The following is a 23,940-nucleotide window of genomic DNA, read 5'->3' as shown; positions in this document are numbered from 1 at the left end:
TTTATAGAGATGAATTAGACTCTGAGCAGCCGCACGTGACAGGAGCTTAATTTCTTCTGTCGCACAATTCAATTCTCATCTCTACTGAAGATGCATGATGTGTGCTTGTGTCTCCATCCGCTGACATCTGCAGTCTCTGCGCTCGTTCTTCACCAGCCTTCTCCACATGTGACCCCGTCGCGCTCCCTGAGCAAATATATAGAGCTCCAAAACCTCATATTGTGCAATGAGACTTTTTATAGCATTTTATTGGTGTATCTCATGATATAGTTGTTTTTGCTGGGAATTCATAAAACAGCACAAAAATGATATTTATGCAGCATTCATTCAACTTTTTTAAACATTATTATTCATGACTGGTTTCAGGACGTTCTGAGAACATTCCAAAGTTAAGTTCCTATAATGAAAATGATACAATGGAATGTTTTTGTAACATTTAGAAAAGTGGACGTTCAGAAAACGTTTTCATAACCCAATGACCCTGGACCACAAAACCAGTCATAAGGGTCAATTTTTGGAAATTGAGATTTATACATTTTGTATTTTGTGTGTGTGTGTGTGATTGTTAGGATAGGACAGTATTTGGTCGAGATACAACTATTTAAAAATCTGGAATCTGAGGGTGCAAAAAAATCTAAATATTGAGAAAATCATCTTTAAAGTTGTCCAAATTAAGTTCTTAGCAATGCATATTACTAATCAAAAATTAAGTTTTGATATATTTATGGTAGGAAATTTACAAAATATCTTCATGGAACATGATCTTTACTTAATATCCTAATGATTTTTGGCATAAAAGAAAAATGTATCATTTTGACCCATACAATGTATTGTTGGCTATTGCTACAAATATACCCCAGCGACTTAAGACTGATTTTGTGCTCCAGGGTCACATATTTTTGTTCGCTGGGATAAATTCACATTCACATGATGAAACACTCGAGTTCAAAACAGTCAGACTAGAGTTATAACAGCTGATTCAGACTCTATTGACTCATTGCAAACATGTGTCCACAGATGAAGGCAATTCCAGAATGCATTGACTAACTTTGTGAAAAGAAAAGAAAAGAAAAGAAAAATCCATCCAAAATAGCAGATGAAGCAAGACAACCATTGTTATAAAAACACAAATAAATGTACTACCAGAAATATCAATAAACTTAGTAAGGTATTGAAAGTGTCACTCAATATTTGTGTGTGTATCACTTCATTAGCTTAACGACACACTAATATCAAGTTTAGTTTGCATGTGTTTTATGTTGAGTATCGTATTAGACTCATATAGTCTGATATAATAAGAATATGAAGGAAAAACAGCTGTTTTATTCAGAGACTCAAACTGAGCAACAAATATGCCGTTTGCTGCAAATGCTGATATATAATGAAATTCTGAAGCTTGTAATGTAAATCAATGAGTTCTTTATTAAAGTACAGATATGGAAGCTAAAGTATTTTATACTTTTAATCTTTTTATCTAACAATTCCGACTTTTTTCATGCAATTCTGAGTTTTAATGTTGCAATTCTGTTTTTTTGTTTCCGCCATGGAATTAAAAAATAAAAAAATAAATAAAAAAGGTAATTGTGAGTTTTTTCTGTTGCAATTTGGAGAAAAAAAGGCTGAATTGTGAGAGAAAAACGTCAGAAATGCAAGATACAAACTCATAATTCTGACTTACTTTCTTGCATTTCTGAGTTTATAATCACGCAGTTCTGACTTTTTTCATCTTGCAGTTCTGTTTTTTTGTGTCCGTCACATATTAAATTAAAAAGGCAATTGCGACTTTTTTATCTCGCAATTCTGACTAATTTTTTCACAATTCTGAGAAAAAGTCTGAATTGTGAGATATAAACTCATAACTATGAGAAAAAGGTCAAAAAATGCAAGACATGAACTCAGAATTCTGACTTTCAGTGACAGTTTTTTGTTTCCGCAAAGGGTAAATAATGAATAATGAATAAATAAAGGTAATTGAGACTTTTTATCTCACATTTCTGACTTTTGTTCTCACAGTTGCAAGTTTTTATCACACAGTACTCAGAAGTGTCTTTTTTTTCTTCTTGTGGTGGATATATAGCAGACTGCTTACACAAATGCATATCAATGTCAGCTGTCACTGTGTGTCTCAGATGATGTTAATGAGATCTGTGTTTGTTCTCTGGTCAGCTGTCTCTCTCTGCACACGATGGATCAGGAATACTTGGAGGGCAGCGAGTATCTCTCCAACATGGCAGCGGACGCCGAAAGGACCGATGACTTTGAGTACGAGGTGAGATTCCTCCGTTTATAAATAACACAGCATTTATTCACACGACGCCCTTTAAATTCCAGCTTGATCGCAGATACACTGACGCAATAACATTATGAAAACGTTATTCTTTGAACATTCAAAATGTCCAGTTTTTACATTTTTTTGGTTATGTGAATGTTAAAGGAACGTTCCATTTTAGAATTTTGCAAACATTATGCGAATGTCACATATAAATGTTTCTCTGAACGTTCCGAAGCAGCTTGTAACATTTAAAAAAACATTGCCACATAGTTGTCCGACTAAAATGTTTCAGAGGAATAACACTTCACAAACTGTTGTATGCATAATGTTTCTGTGCTAATGTTTCGAGAACTTTTCATTAAGTTATGAAAACGTTATTTCTGAATGTTCAAAACGTCCATTTTTTTATGTTTTAAAAACATTTTTCTTGGTTGTGCGAGCATTAAGGGAACATTCCGTTAATAATTTTCCAAACATTATGGGAATGTTACTTTTGAATGTTCTCTGAACATTCTGTAACAAGTAGCAGCTTTTGAAAAATGTTAGATGAACGTCAGCTACAATGTTTCAGAAGCAGTGTGATAAAAGACACCCATGTTTAATGAATAGTTACACTGCGGAAAGGAGAGAGAAAGACAGAAAACACTGTATTGTTTTGTTTTCCAGTAGAAATATCACGATACATTTACTTCACAAGAAAGTTTGTTTTTCACAAGAAAAATTATTTCTGAAATCTATTTATTTATTTTTTGTTTCTTTGTTTAAAGTAAGTCCTACACAAAAAAAAAAAACAAAAAAAAAAAACAAAATAAGTAGTTTACGGTAAATTAAACACAAAACATTACATCAAAATAAATAAATAAAATTGTTTCATTTAAATCTTGCACCAAAAAATTAAACCTAAATAAATAAATACACAAATAGAAATGTTTAAAGTAAATTCATAAACAAAACCAAAAAATAAAATAGTTTGATTTAAATGTAAGACCAAATGAATTAATGAATGAATAAATAACAAAACGTTAAAAAATACACCTAAATAAATAAATAAATAAATAGTTTAGTTTAAATCTTGCACCAAAAAAAATGACACCTAAATAAAGAAATATATAAAACTGTTTAAAGTAAATTCTACACCAGAAACATTACAACAAAATCAAAAAATAAAATTGTTCAATTTAAATCTTACACCAAATGAATAAATAAATACATAAAAATTCCACAAGAAAAAAAAATTACACCAAAAATTTAAGCAGATCCAAAAATAATTACACAAAAAAATATAAATAAATAAATAAATAAATAAATAAATACAGTAAATTCTATTAACAATGCACACAAAAATGTTTTAAAGTAAACCTTGCACAATTTTTTCAATGCAGTTTTCATAGCGTGTTTCTGCTCTTTTGTTCTGGACGTCTGCGGATGAAATATGTATCCTCTGACTCCTGCGTGATCCTGATCCTGACCTTTCACCTGCGTCTCTCAAACACACCGTTTGTGCTTCGTTTGCTGAACCTGAAGAAATGACTCTGACTCTGATCTGATTGTTTGCTTGATTTATTGAGCTCGTGTTGTCAGTGATTCTCCAGTTATTCCTCACTGAAGCGCCGCATGAATGTTTCATCCGTATCGTGGGATTCACAGTGACCGCCTGTGCGACTGAATAATTTAATGCTCATTAACATTATTACAAACTTGTTTACAAAAGAAACATCAGTTTTGGGCATAGTGAACGGACTGATTTCCTCAGAAGAGGCTTCAAAGAGTTGATTTCCAGCCGTATTTCTAATTTCAGGATGTTTCGTCTTTCTATGCAACATTAACAACATGAAATATGATTTAACTCCTTAACTTTGAACCTTAAAAGGAGCCAATAAAAAAAAAAAATGTTGAACATAAAAGTGGCCTCAATTTATTTTTTGTCAAAATTAATGTTTTTATCTAAAATATATAAAACACGTAATCTTGTTTTAAAACAAACTTGTAAATCTTTGTTGTAAATAAAATAAAGTTTATTGTAGTATGTTTTAAAATGCTTATAATAGTCATAAAATACTATTTCAGTCTTTCTACTTCAAGTTTAATGTGATACTTGCTATTTCTTTATAATTCTTTGTGATATTTACCAGCAATTTTAGTGAAATTCTATTCATTGTTTAAAATTATGCCAGAAAATTAAAAAAAAGTGTTTTAAAGTAAATCCTGAACCAAAACATAACAAAAAATAAATACAAATAAATTAATTAAAAAAAAAGTAAAAAAACATGTTTCAAGTAAATCCTACACCAAAAAAATTAAAGTGTTTAAAGCAAATTTTATACCCAAAAAATTACATAAAAAATAAAATGTAAAAATTGATTTAAAATTGCTAAATTAAGCAATCTCATATCAAAAAATTTATACCAAAAATACAAACAATTTTTAAAATCCTACTCCAAAAAAAAAAAAACATGTTTAAAGTAAGTCCTACATCAATAAATAAAAAAAATAATAAATAAAAAATCCTACAATAAATCCACTACACTATTTTTTTTCAGTGGAGTCGTCTTCACTGATGCACCTTTAACATTGATGATATTAAAGCATCTTTAGGCCAAAGACAATCCATGCAAAACTCCACATTAATTTTATTCTAATCAAGTTTATTTCTATAGCGCGTTTCACCATTACATTTAGGAGTAGGTTATCAGTGGTGACTATGGCAGAAGTGTACAGTAAAAATCATGCAGTTAGTTACAAACAGTGTTGGGGAGTAACTAGTTACATGTAACAGCGTTGCGTAATTTAATTACAAAATAAATGTAACTGTAATCAGTTACAGTTACTAAGAAAAAATGTGTAATTAAATTACAGTTACTTATGAGCTTGCGGTGTTTTCAGCCTCTGCCGCCTCAATATATGAGTACATGAAACATAAAACATAATCTCTAGAACTGCTCTGAGTCACTTCATGAGCATTTTACTTATTTTGAGAAAACATATCATATACAAAGAGACACCAATGTTTCAAGAGTTTAATACAGAGAATAGGACACATGCTTATTAGATAACCGTATTTGAGTTGATGTATATGCTTTTATTTATTATTATTTTGTAATTTTTAAAAACCTTTTTTTTCCCCCAAACCATTGTTAGATGCAGTGTTTCCTGTAGTTATGCAAAGATTTGGTTTCAAAAACAGTATCAGTAAACTATTTCTTATGATTTTAAATCTGCATTGAACTTCAGATCAATCTCAAAGTAAAAGTCGGTACTAAAGTCTGATTTTGTGGTGGATGTGTTCAAATTTGATCATCTTAATTCAAGTGAGGAAGGATTTTGAAAGTCTGACAGTGTTGAGCTCTACTGTAATGTTAACCCTGCATGGTGTAAATGTTTGAAAATGATTAACAGTTGCAAATAAACATTCATTAGAAATTTTGAAAAGTAATCAAAAAGTAATCAGTTACATTACTTTAATAAAGTCATTGAAAAAGTTACACTACTATTACATTTTAAATAGGGTAACTTGTAATCTGTAACCTATTACATTTCCAAAGTAACCTTCCCAACACTGGTTACAAATTACATACAATCAAACAGATGGTGAACACATGATTATATGTTGCATTTAAGCAGAATTTGCTAGTTTTATATGTTGTTCCAGGGTTAGCATCATCTGTTAATATCAAGAACATTTTTACTATGTTTATCCGTGATGAATGAGTCATCAGCTGACAGAGATGCATCGGGTCTCTTGTCTCTGCAGGAGGTTGAGCTGCGTCGACTGAGCTGTCAGGAGAAGCTGGGGCTCACGCTGTGCTACAGGACAGACGAGGACGAGGACATCTACGTCAGCGAGGTGTGCCACAAACATCACTCACACGCTTCTGTCCGACGCCTGAATCCTCAGACACTAGTTTGTCTACCATATAGGAAGTTAATAATTAGTCCCGATGAAATGATCGCTTATTAGAGCGGCGTAAACACTCAAACATAACACTCAGATGTAGTTTTAATCATAAAGTCTTGATATTGGATCATAAAACCATTTAAAACGTCTTTAATACTGAATTATGAATTGATTTACTATGTAGCAGACACCGGGGCTAGTTGTCACACTTCACTCTGGTGAATATTGAAGCCAGTTTCTGTTGATTGACACAAACTTTGAAGTCTTCACGGTAGGAACATCAAGCGTTTGAATATTTATATGGGTATTGAAAACATTTAAACAATTTAACACACTTTGAGCTCGACAGCGGGGCATGTTGTCACAATGCTTTCGTTCATTTAAAAAAGTACAAATCTAAATGATCAAAATAACTAAACCTGATGGGATATTGACTGTGTGACAACTAGCCCCGGTCTATATACATCTGTACAACCAAGATTTTCTAATGTTTTTGAAAGACGTCTCTCCTGCTCACCAAGGCTACATTTATTTGATTAAAAAAACATAGTAAAAATAGTGAAAAATTATTACAATCCAAAACAGCTGTTTTCTGTGTGAGTATCTGTTAAACTGTAATTTATTTCTGTGATCAAAGCTGTATTTTCAGCATCACATGATCTTCAGAAATCATTCTAATATGCTGATTTGCTGCTCAACTAACATTTCTGATTATTATCAGTGTTGAAAACAGTTGTGCCGCACAATATTTTAGTGGAAACTGTGATACACTACCATTAAAAAAATGCTTTTATTGATCAAGGATGCTTTAAATTGATCGAAAGTGACAGTAAATACATTTATAATGGTCCAAAAGATTTCTATTTCAAACAAATGCTGTTCTTTTGAACTTTTCTGTTCATCTGTGAATCCTGACAAATTTAATGCATCACGGTTTCCACAGAAATATTGTGCAGCACGACTGATAATAATCAGAAATGTTTGTTGAGCAGCATATTAGACTGATATACGGTAATATCTGGTGTTTCAGTGAGTGTTTGTGTGCGCTGGGCTTCATTAGAAGTCGTCTCAGATTCATCGGGTCTCTGCGGCACGAGTGAATACAGATCCGTCAGCGCTTACAGGCTTATTAAAATCTCCACTCCATAAAATTGAAGAGCAGAGAGCGTGCTATCAGGGATATTACAGCGCTGGCGTGATGAACGGCCCGTTACACCAGACAGACAGAGAGAGAAAGATGAAACACACTCTTCATTCATTACTCAGATGTTCACTCAGTCTGTGTCTCTCACTAGAGTCTGATCACAGCTAACTCGTCTCGATCTGATGAAGACAGATAAACTCCGCTCTGATTGGACGGATCAGACAGTCATTGATTGGCTGTTAAAGGATGCATCTCCATAAAGCACAGCAGTCGGTTCTGGGAGTAAAAATCACATTTATTTTCTCCATAGGAGTCTTTAAAGAAGACCTAGAGGTTGTTAATCGAAGCGTCCATTAAAGCCATCAGTTGTTTCTAAAGAATTCCTAGCGAAAAACTACATTACCCATGATTCTGTGAACTAATTCCACCAATCAGAGACTGCGAATGACGTAATGCTAAAACATGATTTCCTTGCTCTGTATTCTTGACTTTTTTTCTTGTAGAAATATCTAAACATTTTAAAATCAAGATGCATTTACTGAAATAAAATAAAATATTAAACACATTTTATTTCAGCTAGTTGCGAAGGAAGCAAATCTCATGTTTATTTAGTTTGTGAATGTAGTACTCGATGTACCAAAATAACTAAAACGATATAAAAATGAATGAAAGCTATATAGACATATTCGAAAAAAAAAAAAAAAACATGAAATTACTAAAACTTTATCTAAAATTCAAATGAAAAGAATATTAATAAAAAACTAATACTCACTATAAAATAATTTATATATTGAATTTATATATAATTTAGTTTTGCAGAAAACAAGACGTTTTCTGAATTATGTAGGCTATATATTGTATATATTTATATGCGTATTTTGCAATACACAAAATATATTGTTTCTATGTATAAAATCCACATCTTTAAATCAACAGTTAATCATTTCTCCATTGTTCTTACTTCAGTGATATCATTCGCAGTGCATCATGGGATTGTAGTTCTTTCCTCACTAAAGCTGTTAAGTTCACAGTCTTGCATCTTTGTCTGATTTTCAAATATTTTTCTGCTTCAAATGAAAGTTTGTGATGTTGTGATTCTCCTCGTAGCTGGTTGCTTTGCTTCACGGCTCATAGCTCTTAAACAAAGACTTTTTAAAGTCTTTATGAGAAAAATTAATAGGAAGAAGTGGCCCTAATGCGTTCTGATCACAGAGGAGCACGGGATTGGCTGGAGTCTTGGAGCCTCAGCCAATCAGATCCTGAGTTCATAATTCTAAATGGCATCATTCATTTCAAATCTGAAACCTGCTGCTTTGATTCTCAGATCGAGCCGAACAGCATCGCTGCGCGAGACGGTCGAATCCGAGAAGGAGACCGTATTTTACAGGTAACTTCACCTTTCACTCATTACCCCAGTGTGGCTATTGTGTCAGCTACAGGACCCGAGGGAGAGCAGGGATGCTCTGAGACGCTCTCCACGGATTCTGTGCTTCTCAATAAACTCATCTGTGATCTCTCACGCTTCAGGATCACATCTGCTGATTCTGCAGGAACTAATCAAACTGAAAACTAGTACAAATGCAGATGTTGCCACATGTTGCAAAAAATGGTTTTCTTCCCTAGTATTTTTGTCTTGATTTCCAGTTCAAATATTAAAACATTCATAAATCAAGATACATTTACTGGAGATACAACATGACTGAAAAATCTATCAAAATTAAGTGCGTTTTTGCTTAAAACAAGAACAAATATCTGCCAGTTGGGTCAGAAAAATAATGCAAATTCAAAAGGAAAACAAGATTATTATTTTTGACCCCATTGGCAGATATTTGTACTTGTTTTAAGCATAAAGTTAATTTTGATAATTTTTCAGAAAACAAGACTAATTTAGGTTAGGTTATCTTGCATCTCAAGTAAATGCATATTGATTTAAAAATGTTCAGATATGTTTTGATAGAATATATATTGCCTGTTAGAGTTTACCATACACTGCAAAAAATGTTTTTTCTTCTCGTTTAGACACATTAATGCTAAATGATCTAAGATATAGTTTCAAAAACAAACTCTAAATTCAGTGATTTTTGTTTTGTTTTGCTAAAAACAAGAAATAATTATCTAGCAGTGGGGTCAGAAATATAATCTTGTTTCCCCTTTGAATTAATTTTTCTGACCCCACTGACAGATTTTTTTTTTCTTGTTTTGAGCAACAACTCAATTATTATTATTTTTTTTTTCAGAAAACAAGACTAATTATCTAATATCATTTTGCATCTCCAGTAAATGTATATTGTTTTAGGAATGTTTAGATATTTGTACTGGAAAACAGGACAAAAATACTGAGTAAGAACGTCATTTCTTGCAGTGTAGTAATGTAACGCTGCGTCTCATTGGCTGATGGATGTGATTGACAGATAAATGGGCGGGACGTTCAGGACAGACAGGAAGCAGTGGCCGTTCTCTCGAATGAAGAATGCAGGAATATTGTGCTGCTGGTCGCAAGGCCGGAAATACAGGTTAGTCATGTACCGTGAAACCGGTATAATTTTGAAAAATACCGTGATATAAATTTTTAGTCATACCGCCCAGCACCAATACACACACACACAGACACACACACACATACACACACTCACACACACACACAGTCTGGTCAGCTATCCTTGTGGGGACTCTCCATAGGCATAATGGTTTTTATACTGTACAAACTGTATTTTCTATTGCCCTACACCAACCCTACCCCTAAACCTACCCCTTACAGGAAACACACACACATCTACTGAGTTATAAAACACATCTGCATGGCTTATAAATATTAATTATTAATTAATTAATATTCATGTTGTTTACCCAGTAGTCCATCTTACTACAAACAGGGTTATTATCCTTAACTAAAAACATTTAAAAAAATGTTACTTGGCATAAAATAAATGTTAACTGAAATAAAATAAAATGACAAAATAAAGGATCAAAACGCACAACAAAATTACTAAAACTTTAATTAAAACAAATATATAAACTAAAAAATAACCCTGATTTTTACTACATTTTCATATTATAGTAATGCAAGAGATTTACATTTTACATACAGTGATGAGATTTTTGGGTGTGTCCTTAATTTTCATGTTTTTTTAATACAGTAGTGTAAATCATAAATTTATGAAACTTGAGTGATTAAGAATTGAGCAAGTGAAAAATGGGGAAAATATGGGTTTCTTTAAAATAAATAACTGAAATAAAATAAAATATAATAAACCTTAAGCTTATTGTATTTCACCTACTTTTAAAATTAAATAAAAATGAATAAAAGCTATTTTAAAAACAACAAAATAACTAAATATTTAAAATGAAAACAGAGGTGTATAATATAAATAAAATATATTATTTATAAAAAATAAAAATAACAAGCTATTATAGTACCTCAGTTATACTAAAATAACATTGATTTTTAGTACATTTTCATGATTTCTTAGAATAAGAAAATGCTGTTATATTATGGGTGAAAATGGAATTAGTAGAACGTTCTAAGACACATTTTAATCTTTAAATAACGTTCTAATCACAAGAAAACATTTGAATGTTCTTGGAGAATGAAAATAAATGTTCAAATAACGTTACATTTTGAATGAAACTCAAGTTAGTAGAATGACGGAAGGAACGTTTTTATAACATTTAAATAACGTAATAACCACGACAGGAAAACTGGACATTTCAACGTTTTAGAAACATTTCAAAACAACATTCCCACAATGTTTTCATGAGCTAAACGTGTTCCCAAGAGCTGATCCGGTTACATCACTCGCAGTGCATCATGGGAGTGGACAGACTCCGTTTCCATGGTAACACTGACAGATCGCTGGATTGGGCTTCAGGATAACGAGTCGTGCAATTCTTCACTGAATCTGACACGACTGAAGTGTGTTTGTTCAGATGACGCTTAATGTAAGCATAATGTAATGTCACCATGGCCAAAAGAGCTTGATCTTCTTTATGCATCATGTTCAGGATGAGCCGTGGCTGGATGACGAGCACAGCGAATACTTAGAGGAGCTGAAGATGGAGATGCTGGAGGAGGAGGAGGAGGAGATGAAGAGAGCGGCTCGAGAGGAAGACCAGAAGGTCAGAGAAACCAGCATCTACCACAAACAATCATCACGCACTTCAGCTGGAAAAAATATAAACTTATTCTAGCTAGCTGCCAAGGCAACATTTCTCATTTGTATTTAGTTTAACTAAATCTGAATAAACTGATAAATAAAAACGAATAAGTAGCATAGACAAATTTAAATAAAATATAAAATGACAAAAACACAAAACTAAATTACTAAACTTTATTGTAAATTAAAGGGAAAACAGAAAAAATATAAAGAAAATCCTATTCAGGATATTAACATAAACTATAATATTTTAATATTTTGAATTAGATTTTTATTTTTCTGCTTTCATGTTCATTTTACTTAAAGTTTAAGTAATGTTTGTGTTTTTCTTATTTTCAGTAGTTTTTTTTTTTTTCATAAAATGACTACATAGCTTTTATTAATTTTTTATTTCAGTAGCTGAAATAAAATATATGTTTTTAATATTTCATTTGATTTTATTCAGTTAATATTTATTTTATTTCAAGTTACAAAAATTAATTTAGTTTTAAATTTCCTAGTTTTGTAGTATTTTTGTCTCGTTTTCCAGTACAAATATCTAAATGTTCCTAAATTAATATATATTTACTTCAGAAGCAAAATTACAGAAGATATAAAATCTTGTTTTTCTAACAAAAAATATGTTTATAGAGATTATATTTAAAACAAGAACAAGTATCTGGCATTGGATCTTCATTTTGAATTGCTTTTTTTTTTTTTTTGACCCCACTGGCAGATATTTGTTCTTGTTTGAAGTATAAACTTACTTAATTTAGATTTTTTTTCAGAAAACATTACTCAATTATTGCTCTCAAGCAAGAATGTTTATATATGTGACCCTGGAGCACAAAACCAGTCACAAGGGTCAATTTTTTGAAATTGAGATTTATAGATCATCTGAAAGCTGAATAAATAATCTTTCCATTGATGTATGGTTTGTTAGGATAGGACAATATTTGTCTCAGATACAACTATTTGAAAATCTGGAATCTGAGGGTGCAAAAAAATCTAAATATTGAGAAAATCATCTTTAAAGTTGTCCAAATTAAGTTCTTAGCAATGCATATTACTAATCAAAAATTAAGTTTTGATATATTTACAGTAGGAAATTTACAAAATATCTTCATGGAACATGATCTTTACTTAATATCCTAATGATTTTTGGCATAAAAGAAAAATGTATAATTTTGACCCATACAATGTATTGTTGGCTATTGCTACAAATATACCCCAGCGACTTAAGACTGCTTTTGTGCTCCAGGGTCACATATTTGTACTAAAAAACTAAATTACTTAGAAAATATTTTTTTTGCTGTATGTGTGTCCATCTGAACATTCAAACAAAGGCAGATAATCATGTATTCCTACCATCTCCCAAATGAACACGGAAACTCTCTAATGAAGTCTCAGTTGACTCTGGTTTAGCTTAAATGATTCTCAGTCCGAGTCTCCCAGCAGGCCAGAGCAACTGGAGAAGAAAGCATCACGGCGTCCTGCTCCTACAGTCAGGAGAAGAGCATGGACCCAGAGAAGAGCGTCCTCGCTCAGATCCAGAAGCAGCTGTCGCGGTGTGTGTCGGGCCGGAGCTCGGCGGACGGAGCCGAGAAGCTGCTGGAGCTGAAGTGTCAGATCCGCAGCGGCGGCGAGTACGACCTGTTCTACGCACGCAGCAGCAGCAGCAGCATCCAGTGCAGCGGTGTGGAGCGCGAGCTGCGGCTGCTGAACGAGGAGCTGCGCAGCATCCAGCTGGAGTGCCAGAGCATCATGAAGGTAGGGACCCACAGCACTGTTCAAAGTTTGAGGCACTTGTGTAAAAATGCTGTAAAATGAGGATGCTGTCATAAATAGATTTTCTTTATCATTTAACTTCTATTAACTAAATTAAATCAACATTTGGTGTGAGCATCCTTTGCGTTTAAAGCAGCTTTTGCCCTCGGTGCACTTGAGCAGAGAGACTTGACCACTTTGCAGGAGGTTTCTTGAAGCATCCTCACTTACATAAATGTGACCCTGCAGCACAAAAGCAGTCGCTGGGGTATATTTGTAGCAATAGCCAACAATACATTGTATGGGTCAAAATTATACATTTTTCTTTTATGCCAAAAATCATTAGGATATTAAGTAAAGATCATGTTCCATGAAGATATTTTGTAAATGTCCTACCGTAAATATATCAAAACTTAATTTTTGATTAGTAATATGCATTGCTAAGAACTTCATTTGAACAACTTTAAAGATGATTTTCTCAATATTTAGATTTTTTTGCACCCTCAGATTCCAGATTTTCAAATAGTTGTATCTCAGTCAAATATTGTCTGATCGTAACAAACCATACATCAATGGAAAGCTTATTTATTATGGGTAATAATCTCCGAATATTACGCGTATGACTGGTTTTGTGGTCCAGGGTCACAATTGAACTATAGTGCCCTGCATCCACTGGTAAAAAAACCCCTCATTTTTGGTTTTACAGAAGTACCGATAAGAATACCGTTAAAGTACCGGTTCGATAAGCAGTATCGGTAAGCGTAGTAATACTGTTAAAACCCTAACGAGACCCATCCCTACATGCAGGTGCATCAGCTGGGATCCCGCGAGCGTCCCGAGAAGTCGGACAAGGACAGCTCGAGCGCATATAACACGGCCGAGAGCTCGCGCAGCACGCCACTCGCCGCAGATCGCTCTCCGGAGCACCGCAGGGTCAGCCTGACCAACCGCAGGAAACTGCTAGCACTCCGACGGGCCCCGAGCGGCAGCCCCGACCACAGCAACCCGTCCGAATCCGAGCAGACGCCGCCCGAGGGCCCACAGCGCCAGAGCTGCATGCAGCTGATCCAGCAGCAGACGGCACTGGAGTTCATCAGCCGGCCTTCTGAACCCAAGATGGAGTGGAAGGTGAAGGTCCGGAGCGACGGAACCAGGTACCAGTGCTGGGCTGTAGCGAGGCTTTTTTACTTTGCTACTGTACTTAACTACATTTTTCAAGTAACTGTACTTTATCTGAGTATTTTTAGTAGGGATGCACTGAAATGAAAATTCTTGGCCGAAGCCGAAACCAAACAAAATGAAACACTGGGCCGAATACCGAACACGGTTTTTCATGTTTTTTCCTCATGTATTTTGAGTCGCTGGGGTATATTTGTAGCAATAGCCAACAATACATTGTATGGGTCAAAATTATACATTTTTCTTTTATGCCAAAAATCATTAGGATATTAAGTAAAGATCATGTTCCATGAAGATATTTTGTAAATGTCCTACCGTAAATATATCAAAACTTAATTTTTGATTAGTAATATGCATTGCTAAGAACTTCATTTGAACAACTTTAAAGATGATTTTCTCAATATTTAGATTTTTTTGCACCCTCAGATTCCAGATTTTCAAATAGTTGTATCTCAGTCAAATATTGTCTGATCGTAACAAACCATACATCAATGGAAAGCTTATTTATTATGGGTAATAATCTCCGAATATTACGCGTATGACTGGTTTTGTGGTCCAGGGTCACAATTGAACTATAGTGCCCTGCATCCACTGGTAAAAAAACCCCTCATTTTTGGTTTTACAGAAGTACCGATAAGAATACCGTTAAAGTACCGGTTCGATAAGCAGTATCGGTAAGCGTAGTAATACTGTTAAAACCCTAACGAGACCCATCCCTACATGCAGGTGCATCAGCTGGGATCCCGCGAGCGTCCCGAGAAGTCGGACAAGGACAGCTCGAGCGCATATAACACGGCCGAGAGCTCGCGCAGCACGCCACTCGCCGCAGATCGCTCTCCGGAGCACCGCAGGGTCAGCCTGACCAACCGCAGGAAACTGCTAGCACTCCGACGGGCCCCGAGCGGCAGCCCCGACCACAGCAACCCGTCCGAATCCGAGCAGACGCCGCCCGAGGGCCCACAGCGCCAGAGCTGCATGCAGCTGATCCAGCAGCAGACGGCACTGGAGTTCATCAGCCGGCCTTCTGAACCCAAGATGGAGTGGAAGGTGAAGGTCCGGAGCGACGGAACCAGGTACCAGTGCTGGGCTGTAGCGAGGCTTTTTTACTTTGCTACTGTACTTAACTACATTTTTCAAGTAACTGTACTTTATCTGAGTATTTTTAGTAGGGATGCACTGAAATGAAAATTCTTGGCCGAAGCCGAAACCAAACAAAATGAAACACTGGGCCGAATACCGAACACGGTTTTTCATGTTTTTTCCTCATGTATTTTGCCAATTTTTTCACCATCGCATCAATTAAATAGCCAAATTAAATGTGCTTTTTACTGTTTTGTTTTTGTTGTTATTTGTGACCCTGGGGCGTATTACAGAAAGATCCTAACTTTAAAATCTTATCTTATCCGTTTGGTAACCATGGTAATTTCAGTTAGGACCACATTTAGGACAAAAGCTATTGCAGAACAGCGTTTCCTAAGTGTGTTATCTTATCTTAACTACAGATAGGAAGGAGGTATTACAGAAACCTCCTAACTTGACAAAAAATCCTAAAAACTTTCTTAACTTTAGGACAACCCCACAGCTGTCCTAACTTCAAAACTATTTGAAAGCTAACGGAAAAAACGCTTACAGTTGCACTGGCCAACAATGGTGTTATATTCATTAATAAATGAAAATGAAGAACAGAGATGTTTAATGGTAGAAAGACTCTTGGAGGACCCTGAAGATCTGTTACATTTTGATGACAAAACACTTATAATTATACATGATATTGATATTACAGTTAGCACAGGAACTGCAACCAGCATTACAGAGACCAACAAAGCGTCACGGAGCATTACCGGTTATAGTGCAAGTGACTAATGCCTTACACCGTGTCTACACCGTACACGAGCGGCAAAATACTATAGAACCCATTATAATCAGTCATGCTGTCTACACTGGCTGCGGCGCGACACGACAAATCCCGACAGTAAACTGCTGCCGCATTCTATTTATGACGTGCTGACACAAATTTTAAATGATTTTCAATGGTCGCTTTGTCGCGTCCAGTGTAGAGAGACTTTAGCTGTTGCGGTGCGACACGACAACTCTCGCGTCCAGTGTAGACACGGTGTTACGTTTTTTTGCAAAAGGTGTTTTTCAAAGTGAAGTAGCTTCTATTATTTTGTTTACCTCATCAGCATCTCGCTCAATGTTGGTTGCTTAGTAACAGACCTGAGAGTGGATTGTCAAGCTTGATAATGCTATTTAAGATTTCCTAACTAGAGATAAGATACGATTTTGTAAGATAGGATAAGAATCCCAAATCAAGTTAAGATTTGCTTCTGTAATTACAAATTTCTGAAAAATCCTAATTTAACATCACATCTTAAGTTAAGACCTAAGATACGAAACTTTCTGTAATACGCCCCCTGGGACCACAAAACCAGTCTTAAGTGTCAATTTTAAAATAAATTGCTACAATTATACCTGTGCTACTTATGACTGCTTTTGTGCTCCAGGGTCACATTTGATCGCGTCACGTCATTGTTTTCGGTACAATTTATTCGGTCTTTTCACTTATTCAGCCAAACACCGAAAGAGCTTTTTTTTTGCTATTTTCGGCCGAATAATTTCAGTTGCCGAACATTCGTGCATCACTAATTTTTAGAGAAACTTTTACTTCACTACATTCCAAAGTTTAATAGCGTACTTTTTAACTTCACTACGTTTCTTAAAAACATGTCGTTCCTCGTTACTTTGAACTGGAGAAATCGTCACCCACTCCAAGATGCGATGGCGGTGTCTGATTCATGAACGAGCTGATTCTTTTTAATGAACCTGTTAAATTGGTTCGCAGATCACACTGAATGATTCATTCACAAATTAAACTGATCGGATTGTAGCTGTTCTCGAGTCAAACACTCTCTGATTCAAATGATCTGGTCAGGGGTGCGTTTCCCAAAAGCATCGTTAGCTAACTATGGTCATTAGTTCCATTGAACTCTGCGACTATAGTTACTTTTGAGAAACACACCCCAGAGCGAGTCTCCAGTTATTGATTCACTGATTCAAATGATCTGGTCTGAGTGAGTATCCAGTTAATGATTCACTGATTCAAATGATCCGGTCAGAGCGAGTCTTCAGTTAACAATTCACTGATTTTCTCCAGTTTGATATTTTCAAATTAATGTACAAACATAAAGACAGTATATTTTTAATATTTGTTTAATGGCATCTTTTTTTATGACTGAAGGCGAGTACAACTGATACCAATAATGATGTCTCTGGGAAACCGTTTTTTTTTTTCAAATATTAAACAATCGACTAAAGCCATTCAACATTACAAAATAATTGAGAGCTGTCAATTTTAACATTTATTAGACTTTAAAAAATAACTTCTAATTAAAGTGAACTTAAAACAATCTTCGCATAAACCCATTATAATAAATATCATATTTATCTACCTGTGCCCTTCAGCAAGCAGGAAATATACAGAAATTGAATAAAGTTATCAAAAACTCTAAATTAAATATAGATGAATCCTTAAAGCTATAAAAGTTATTGATTTCCTTATTTTTCTTTAGTTCTTTGATGAACAGACTTCACAGCAGCTGGTTATTAGGTTATTTTGGCTGCTATTACTTTAAGAGCTGCCGCTGCTGAACGTGACGCGGATCTGACGCATCGTATTTTCTCTCAACTCTCTTTACCTTTTCTGACCCACTTCAGGTTTTAAAGTCTCTATTAATGAGCTGACGAGTTAAATGGGGTGTGTTAGATGAGTGAGACAGTGCTGGGCTCCAGGACAGTTCGGAAAACCATTTCAGAGACATGTTCTTAAATGTGACTCATATAAAATATATTACATGCATGCACAGTTTTAAGGCAGCTTTAATCGCCTTTTTGGTAACTTCATGACTTAACTGACCACGACATTGCATGCACGTAGATTAAATCGCGCTTTGATATGAAAAGATACAGGGTACAGCGCACGCTGACACATTTGTGCATGCATATATATATATATACACAGTGTTGGGAAGGTTACTTTGAAAATGTAATAGGTTACAGATTACAAGTTACCCTACTTAAAATGTAATAAGTAGTGTAACTTTTCAATTACTTTATAAAAGTAATGTAACTGATTACATTTGATTACTTTTTGATTACTTTTCTAAATTTCTAATGAATGTTTATTTGCAACTGTTAATCATTTTCAAACATTTAAACCATGCAGGGTTAACCTTTGTGTGTGTGTGTGTGTATATATATATATATATATATATATATATATATATATACCTTGCTATGTGTACTGTGTTAGGCTAACCGAGACTTGTCATTTGCACTTACATATTGTTGCTCTTTTGTTAGTTTTGGTTGCTTCTGTTGTCCTCATTTGTAAGTCACTTTAGATAAAAGCGTCTGCTAAATGACTAAATGTAAATGTGTATATATATTTATATATTTTTTTTTTTGCACACATGAAGTATCAGTAACATAAACCGATATTTTTATATATATTTAATGTTTTGATGTTATGACAAGCCCCCCTTCAGCAGGTTTTGAGGAGTATATAACATTATTTTGGTATTTTGAACAGATTATATAAAATATACAATATAACATTATTAAATATGAAATTATACTAGTTAAAATTAAAAATTAATTGATCAGTACGTTTTACCTTTACTACATAAGTACATTAAAAATGTTACTAGATTAAAATGGAAAAGAAGTACTTGATACTTTTACTGGAGTAGTGTTCTGTACTTTTACTCAATATTTGTGGCAGGTACATCACCAAGCGGCCCGTCCGGGACAGACTCCTCCGGGAGCGAGCGCTCAAGATCAAGGAGGAGCGCAGCGGCGGCATGACGACTGATGACGATGCCATGAGCGAGATGAAGATGGGACGCTACTGGAGCAAGGAGCAGCGCAAGCAGCACCTCCTGCAGGCCAAGGAGCAGCGGCGGCGGCGCGAGTTCATGCAGCGGAGCCGGCTGGAGAGTCTGCGGGAGAATCCACTCAGCAGCGGAGAGGGACGCTCGGAGCCCAGCATCATCGAGCTCAGCCACCGCAAGATGATGAAGAAGAGGAACAAGAAGATCCTGGACAACTGGATGACCATTCAGGAGCTGATGACACACGGAGAGAAAGCGCCTGAGGGATCCGCAGTCCACAACGCCTTTCTGTCTGTCACTACTGTATAGATTCACACGCCACTTCTCAAACTTTACCCCATGCGGTACGATCAACTTTTGCCTCGTTCAATGCGGCGATTTTTATGAGAAAAGACCGGAATATTTTTCACTTTGTTAATGTTTTCTAAGCAACTCAACGAGATTCACTGCATTTTTTATGCTTTTTTTTGTTACCGGAATATTTCAACTAAGGTACATAAAGGTATATTTCACTCAAACATTACAGTTCTGTCATAATTCACTTTCAATCCAAACCTTTATGACTTTCTACAGAGTCTCTAAAAAGACATGGTGATGGAAAAATATGGCATGGGAGAAAAAATGATTTCAGTGTTTTTGAGTGTGCTAGCAATAGTTTGACATTCCCCCAAGAAACTTTTAAAGATTGTTAATTTGAACTTTGCATTCGCTCGTTTGCACACCAAAGTTTTGATTTGCATGCAAAATTTTTGCATTTTTTATCACTGCTTTGCTTTCGCTCATGACATTTTTTCAAAACTTTGCTTTCACCTAAAGAATTTTTTTCAAAATTTTAATTTATACTTTGCGTTTTCTCATTTCATTACTGAAGTTTTACCTTCGTCCAATGGTTTTTTTTTGGGGGGGGAATTTGTACTGTTTTTAATCAGAAAGTTATGTTTTCCCTCAAGAAAATGTTTCTAAATTTTAGTTTCGCCTAAGAAATTTTTATTTCAAAATTTTGAATTTGTACTTTGGTTCACTCACTTAACCACTAAAGTTTTGCTTTCGCCTAAGAAAATGTTTCAAAATTTTGCTTTTCCCTAAGATTTTTTTTTCAAAATGTTAATTTTGAACTTTACTTTCACTGTTTGCTCACTGAAATAAAAAGTTGAATTTATACTTTGGGTTCACTCATTTAATCACTAAAGTTTTACTTTTGTCCAATAATTTTTTTTTTGTTTGTTTTTGAAAATTTTAAATTCATACTTTGGTCACTCTTTTTAATTACTACATTTTTCTTTCACTCAAGAAATTTGTTCAAAATTTTGCTTTCGCCCAAGATTTTTTTTTTTTTCACAATTTTGAATTTATACTTCGTGTTTGCTCATTTAATTATTAAATTTTGCTTTCACCCAAGATCATTTTTCTAAATTTTAAATTTTTACTTTGCATTCACTCTTTTAATCAAGTTTCACATTCATCCATGAAAATTTTGTCAAAATTGTGAATTTGTACTTTACATTGGCTCCTTTACTCACTTAGGATTTGCTTTTGTATTAAGATTTTTTTTTTATTTTTTATTTTGACTTTGAACTTTGCATTCACTTGTTTACTCGCTTTTTTAATTTTTTGCTTTCACCCAAGATTTTTTTTAATCATAACTCAACATTTGTACTTTGCATTTGCTCGTTTAATCACAAAACTTTTGCTTTCACCCAAGAATGTTTTTTAGTTTGAATTTGTACTTTGCACTCACTCATTTGCACACTGAAGTTTTGCTTTACAAGTTTGTTTTTTTTTCCCCAAAATTTAGAGTTTGTATTTTGCATTTGCTCGTTTAATCATGAAAATGTTTGCTTTTGTCCAAAAAAAATATATATATTCACATGAACTTTACATTTGCCCATTTGTTGTTGTTTTTTTTTCTGTTCAATAATATTTTTCCAATTTCTCTGTTTTACTTGTTTGCATGTAAATTCTTGCTTAATTGCTCCCCCGACGTTTCCCGAGGAGCTAAACTTTTGCGCGAGAACGCAGTATGAAATATAATTTTCTCCCATCTCATATTTCCCTGATGTATCCTATTGACTACTTTTATGGTGCTTTGTCATTTTGTAGCTTAACAGCCCCAGTTCATGTTAACATTTATTATATCTTGTTCTGCTGACGAAAGAAAGAAACAGCATGAATTTATTTTTGTTTTATTTATTTGTCATTCCTCACAGGATCTGAAGATAATGTTTACATTTCGGCAAAAAGTGAATTATTGTGCAATCTCCTGCCTTTAATCAACACTGCTGCTGAGTCTATTTTTCAGACGTTGTAGGATTTGTATGTTTTGTCAAAGCAGCTCTGTGTAGCTGAAGATAACCGGGCCGGGACTAACTCTACCTCAGACGCGCTTCTCAAGATCCTGATAAACCAGTGCCCAGTCGTCATTATTCAGCCAGCAGCTCAACATGTGTACTGCTCGATTAATCAAAGCACAGACAGGACAGCTGTTCGTTTAGTTCTTCCTGATGTATTAGTGTTGAATTCATGCCTGGGTTATGATCTCTTCTTTGAGAGGAATCCAAACATACCAGCGTAAATCTGAATACATGCTCATAAATGCTTCCCAAATGATACTGTAAGCTTTGGATATATTGACATCTGTATTCTGGTCCTGCTCAGTGGACTAGTTTATTTAACTGTAGGTAATTAGAAGCCATTTTAGAGCTTTCCAGATCAATTTCACCCTGGATGCTGTTTGTTTAAGGAACCAGTTTTATTTTTGTTGATTCGGAGCAGTTGTTGTACATTTCGTCTGTATTGTTCTGGCTCGATGTTCTTCGTTCGGTTTAGTAATCTGTAGTCGTCTCTTGGCCAGGTGAATGTGTGGTCATTGTGATATTTTGACTGAATAAATATTTTCTTCAAAACTTGTTCTTACTTTCATGCTAATAAAAACTTTTTTTTTAAATAGCCATTTAAGCCCTGTAAATCGTGTCCTTCGATATCAATGTTATGTACTTCATGATTTTGAGGGATATTCGCTGTTAAATTAACTGCATATAGAGGTAAACATCCAGGTCATAAATCACCCCAAAATCAAAGGGAAATGAATGCGAATGAAATCAATACAATCATAATTGTAGATTAGTGTCTTCAAGTTCATGTCTATAGCTTCGCGTCCACTTATATGCTTATGTACTGCTAAAAGACAACTTTTTGAGAAAAATGTATGACTATATTAAGTAGTTTTATTTTTAAAAGAGCATTTAAAATTAAGTGTGAAAATAATTGCATTACTATAATTATAATTTGAGAAATGTTTGTCCTATCATAGACTTCATTTGGTTTAAAAAAAAAAATTGAGGAAAAAAAATCACATTTTTGTCTATCCATTACAATAATAAGGCTTTGGGATCAAAATAATGCATTTAAACTAAATGTTAAAAAAGTTTTTAAAAATCTATATTTTATTACATTTTTATTTAATGTGAAGATAAAATGCACACAATTCAAAAACATTCTTGTTGGTCCTAAAATAGGTTTAATTAGCTTTAAGCAAAGAAAAAAAATATACATTTAAAAACATTAATATTATACAGTATATACATTTCAATCAATACATATATATTAAAAAAATAATCCAAAAAGTATATGAATGCATTTCGGGAATGAAATGTATTTAAAATGCATGTATTAGTCATGAAAATAGTCACAGTGCAACAATTCCTGTTGGTCCTAAAATAGGATTGCTCTGCTGTAAACCAATAACTTGTCTTTTTCTCTCTCTCATTTGACTTTGGCTGAAATATGCACTGGATATGTTTGGTGAGATTGATCTGTACAGCTGGTGAAACACCACTGAAGCGCTTCACTCACTAAAAGAAAAGCAGACTCGTCTGGACTCCAGTCCATCAGCACTTCACTGTTGAGTTTTTATCGTTCAGCAGCTCAAACACATCCTGAAACTGATCTCCATTCACTTTAAATCAGCTCAAGACCTCCAGACACCGGGTTCACGCCCAGCCTGTAACTCATTTCCATCTCTCTCATTGTTCAGTGCTGTGCTAATTAAGCCGTGTGATTGGCTCAGGTGTAAGTCAAGGCGCTTGTCACAGCATCAAACAGCAGAAATGTCAGAGAGACATTACCAGCTCCAGCCGTGTCACTTCATGTGTTTCTGGAGCAGATGATCTTTGGTATGTAAGTGAAGCGTGTGATAATGTGCTCTGTGTGATGCTGGATCTTCATCAAGACATCAGCTTTATGACCTGCTCTGAGCTCAGATCAATGCACTAAAGAACCCAAACCAGCAGCTGCTTTCTCTCTGCTTTCTCTTCTCTGCGGCTCAAACAAAGGGTTCAGGTTACTGCTGGTAACCGCTGCTTTTTGGACTAAATTCAGAAAGATCAAACCGTTTTTAAAATGACTTTTGGTGTAGTCATGATTAGGAGACATACATAGCTGTGCTATTTATATATATATATTTATTTAGTTTTATTTTTTCCATGTATTTTCTCCTTGGCATATATAATGTTAGCAAAAAAGTAAAACGATGCAGTGGAAAAGGGGGGAAAATATTATTTTAGTTTTTTGTTTGTTTATATTTTAATTAAATATACATATATATTTTACTTGCATTATATTATCTTATAAACTTCACCAGCTTATCAGGCAATATATATATA

The 23,940-nt window shown here is 34.4% G+C and overlaps 1 protein-coding gene across 1 annotated transcript in view; it reads left to right on the top strand.

The window, feature by feature from the left end:
* The window catches only part of LOC107694991 (PDZ domain-containing RING finger protein 4), a 50,249-nt gene extending 30,304 nt beyond the window's left edge, over positions 1–19,945 (top strand). The window contains exons 3-10 of the mRNA XM_016494742.1: positions 2,167–2,269; positions 6,024–6,116; positions 8,636–8,698; positions 9,723–9,824; positions 11,314–11,427; positions 12,903–13,214; positions 14,019–14,365; positions 19,171–19,945. Coding sequence (XP_016350228.1) covers positions 2,167–2,269; positions 6,024–6,116; positions 8,636–8,698; positions 9,723–9,824; positions 11,314–11,427; positions 12,903–13,214; positions 14,019–14,365; positions 19,171–19,588 — 1,552 coding nt within the window. The 3' untranslated portion in view covers positions 19,589–19,945. The remainder of the gene's footprint in view (positions 1–2,166; positions 2,270–6,023; positions 6,117–8,635; positions 8,699–9,722; positions 9,825–11,313; positions 11,428–12,902; positions 13,215–14,018; positions 14,366–19,170) is intronic.
* Positions 19,946–23,940: the final 3,995 nt, after the last annotated feature.

Source organism: Sinocyclocheilus anshuiensis, unplaced genomic scaffold (genome assembly GCF_001515605.1).
Source record: "Sinocyclocheilus anshuiensis isolate Anshui unplaced genomic scaffold, SAMN03320099.WGS_v1.1 scaffold923, whole genome shotgun sequence".
NCBI lineage: Eukaryota > Metazoa > Chordata > Actinopteri > Cypriniformes > Cyprinidae > Sinocyclocheilus > Sinocyclocheilus anshuiensis.
Note: the sequence above shows the minus strand (reverse complement) of the source record. Positions and strands in the feature narration are given on the sequence as shown.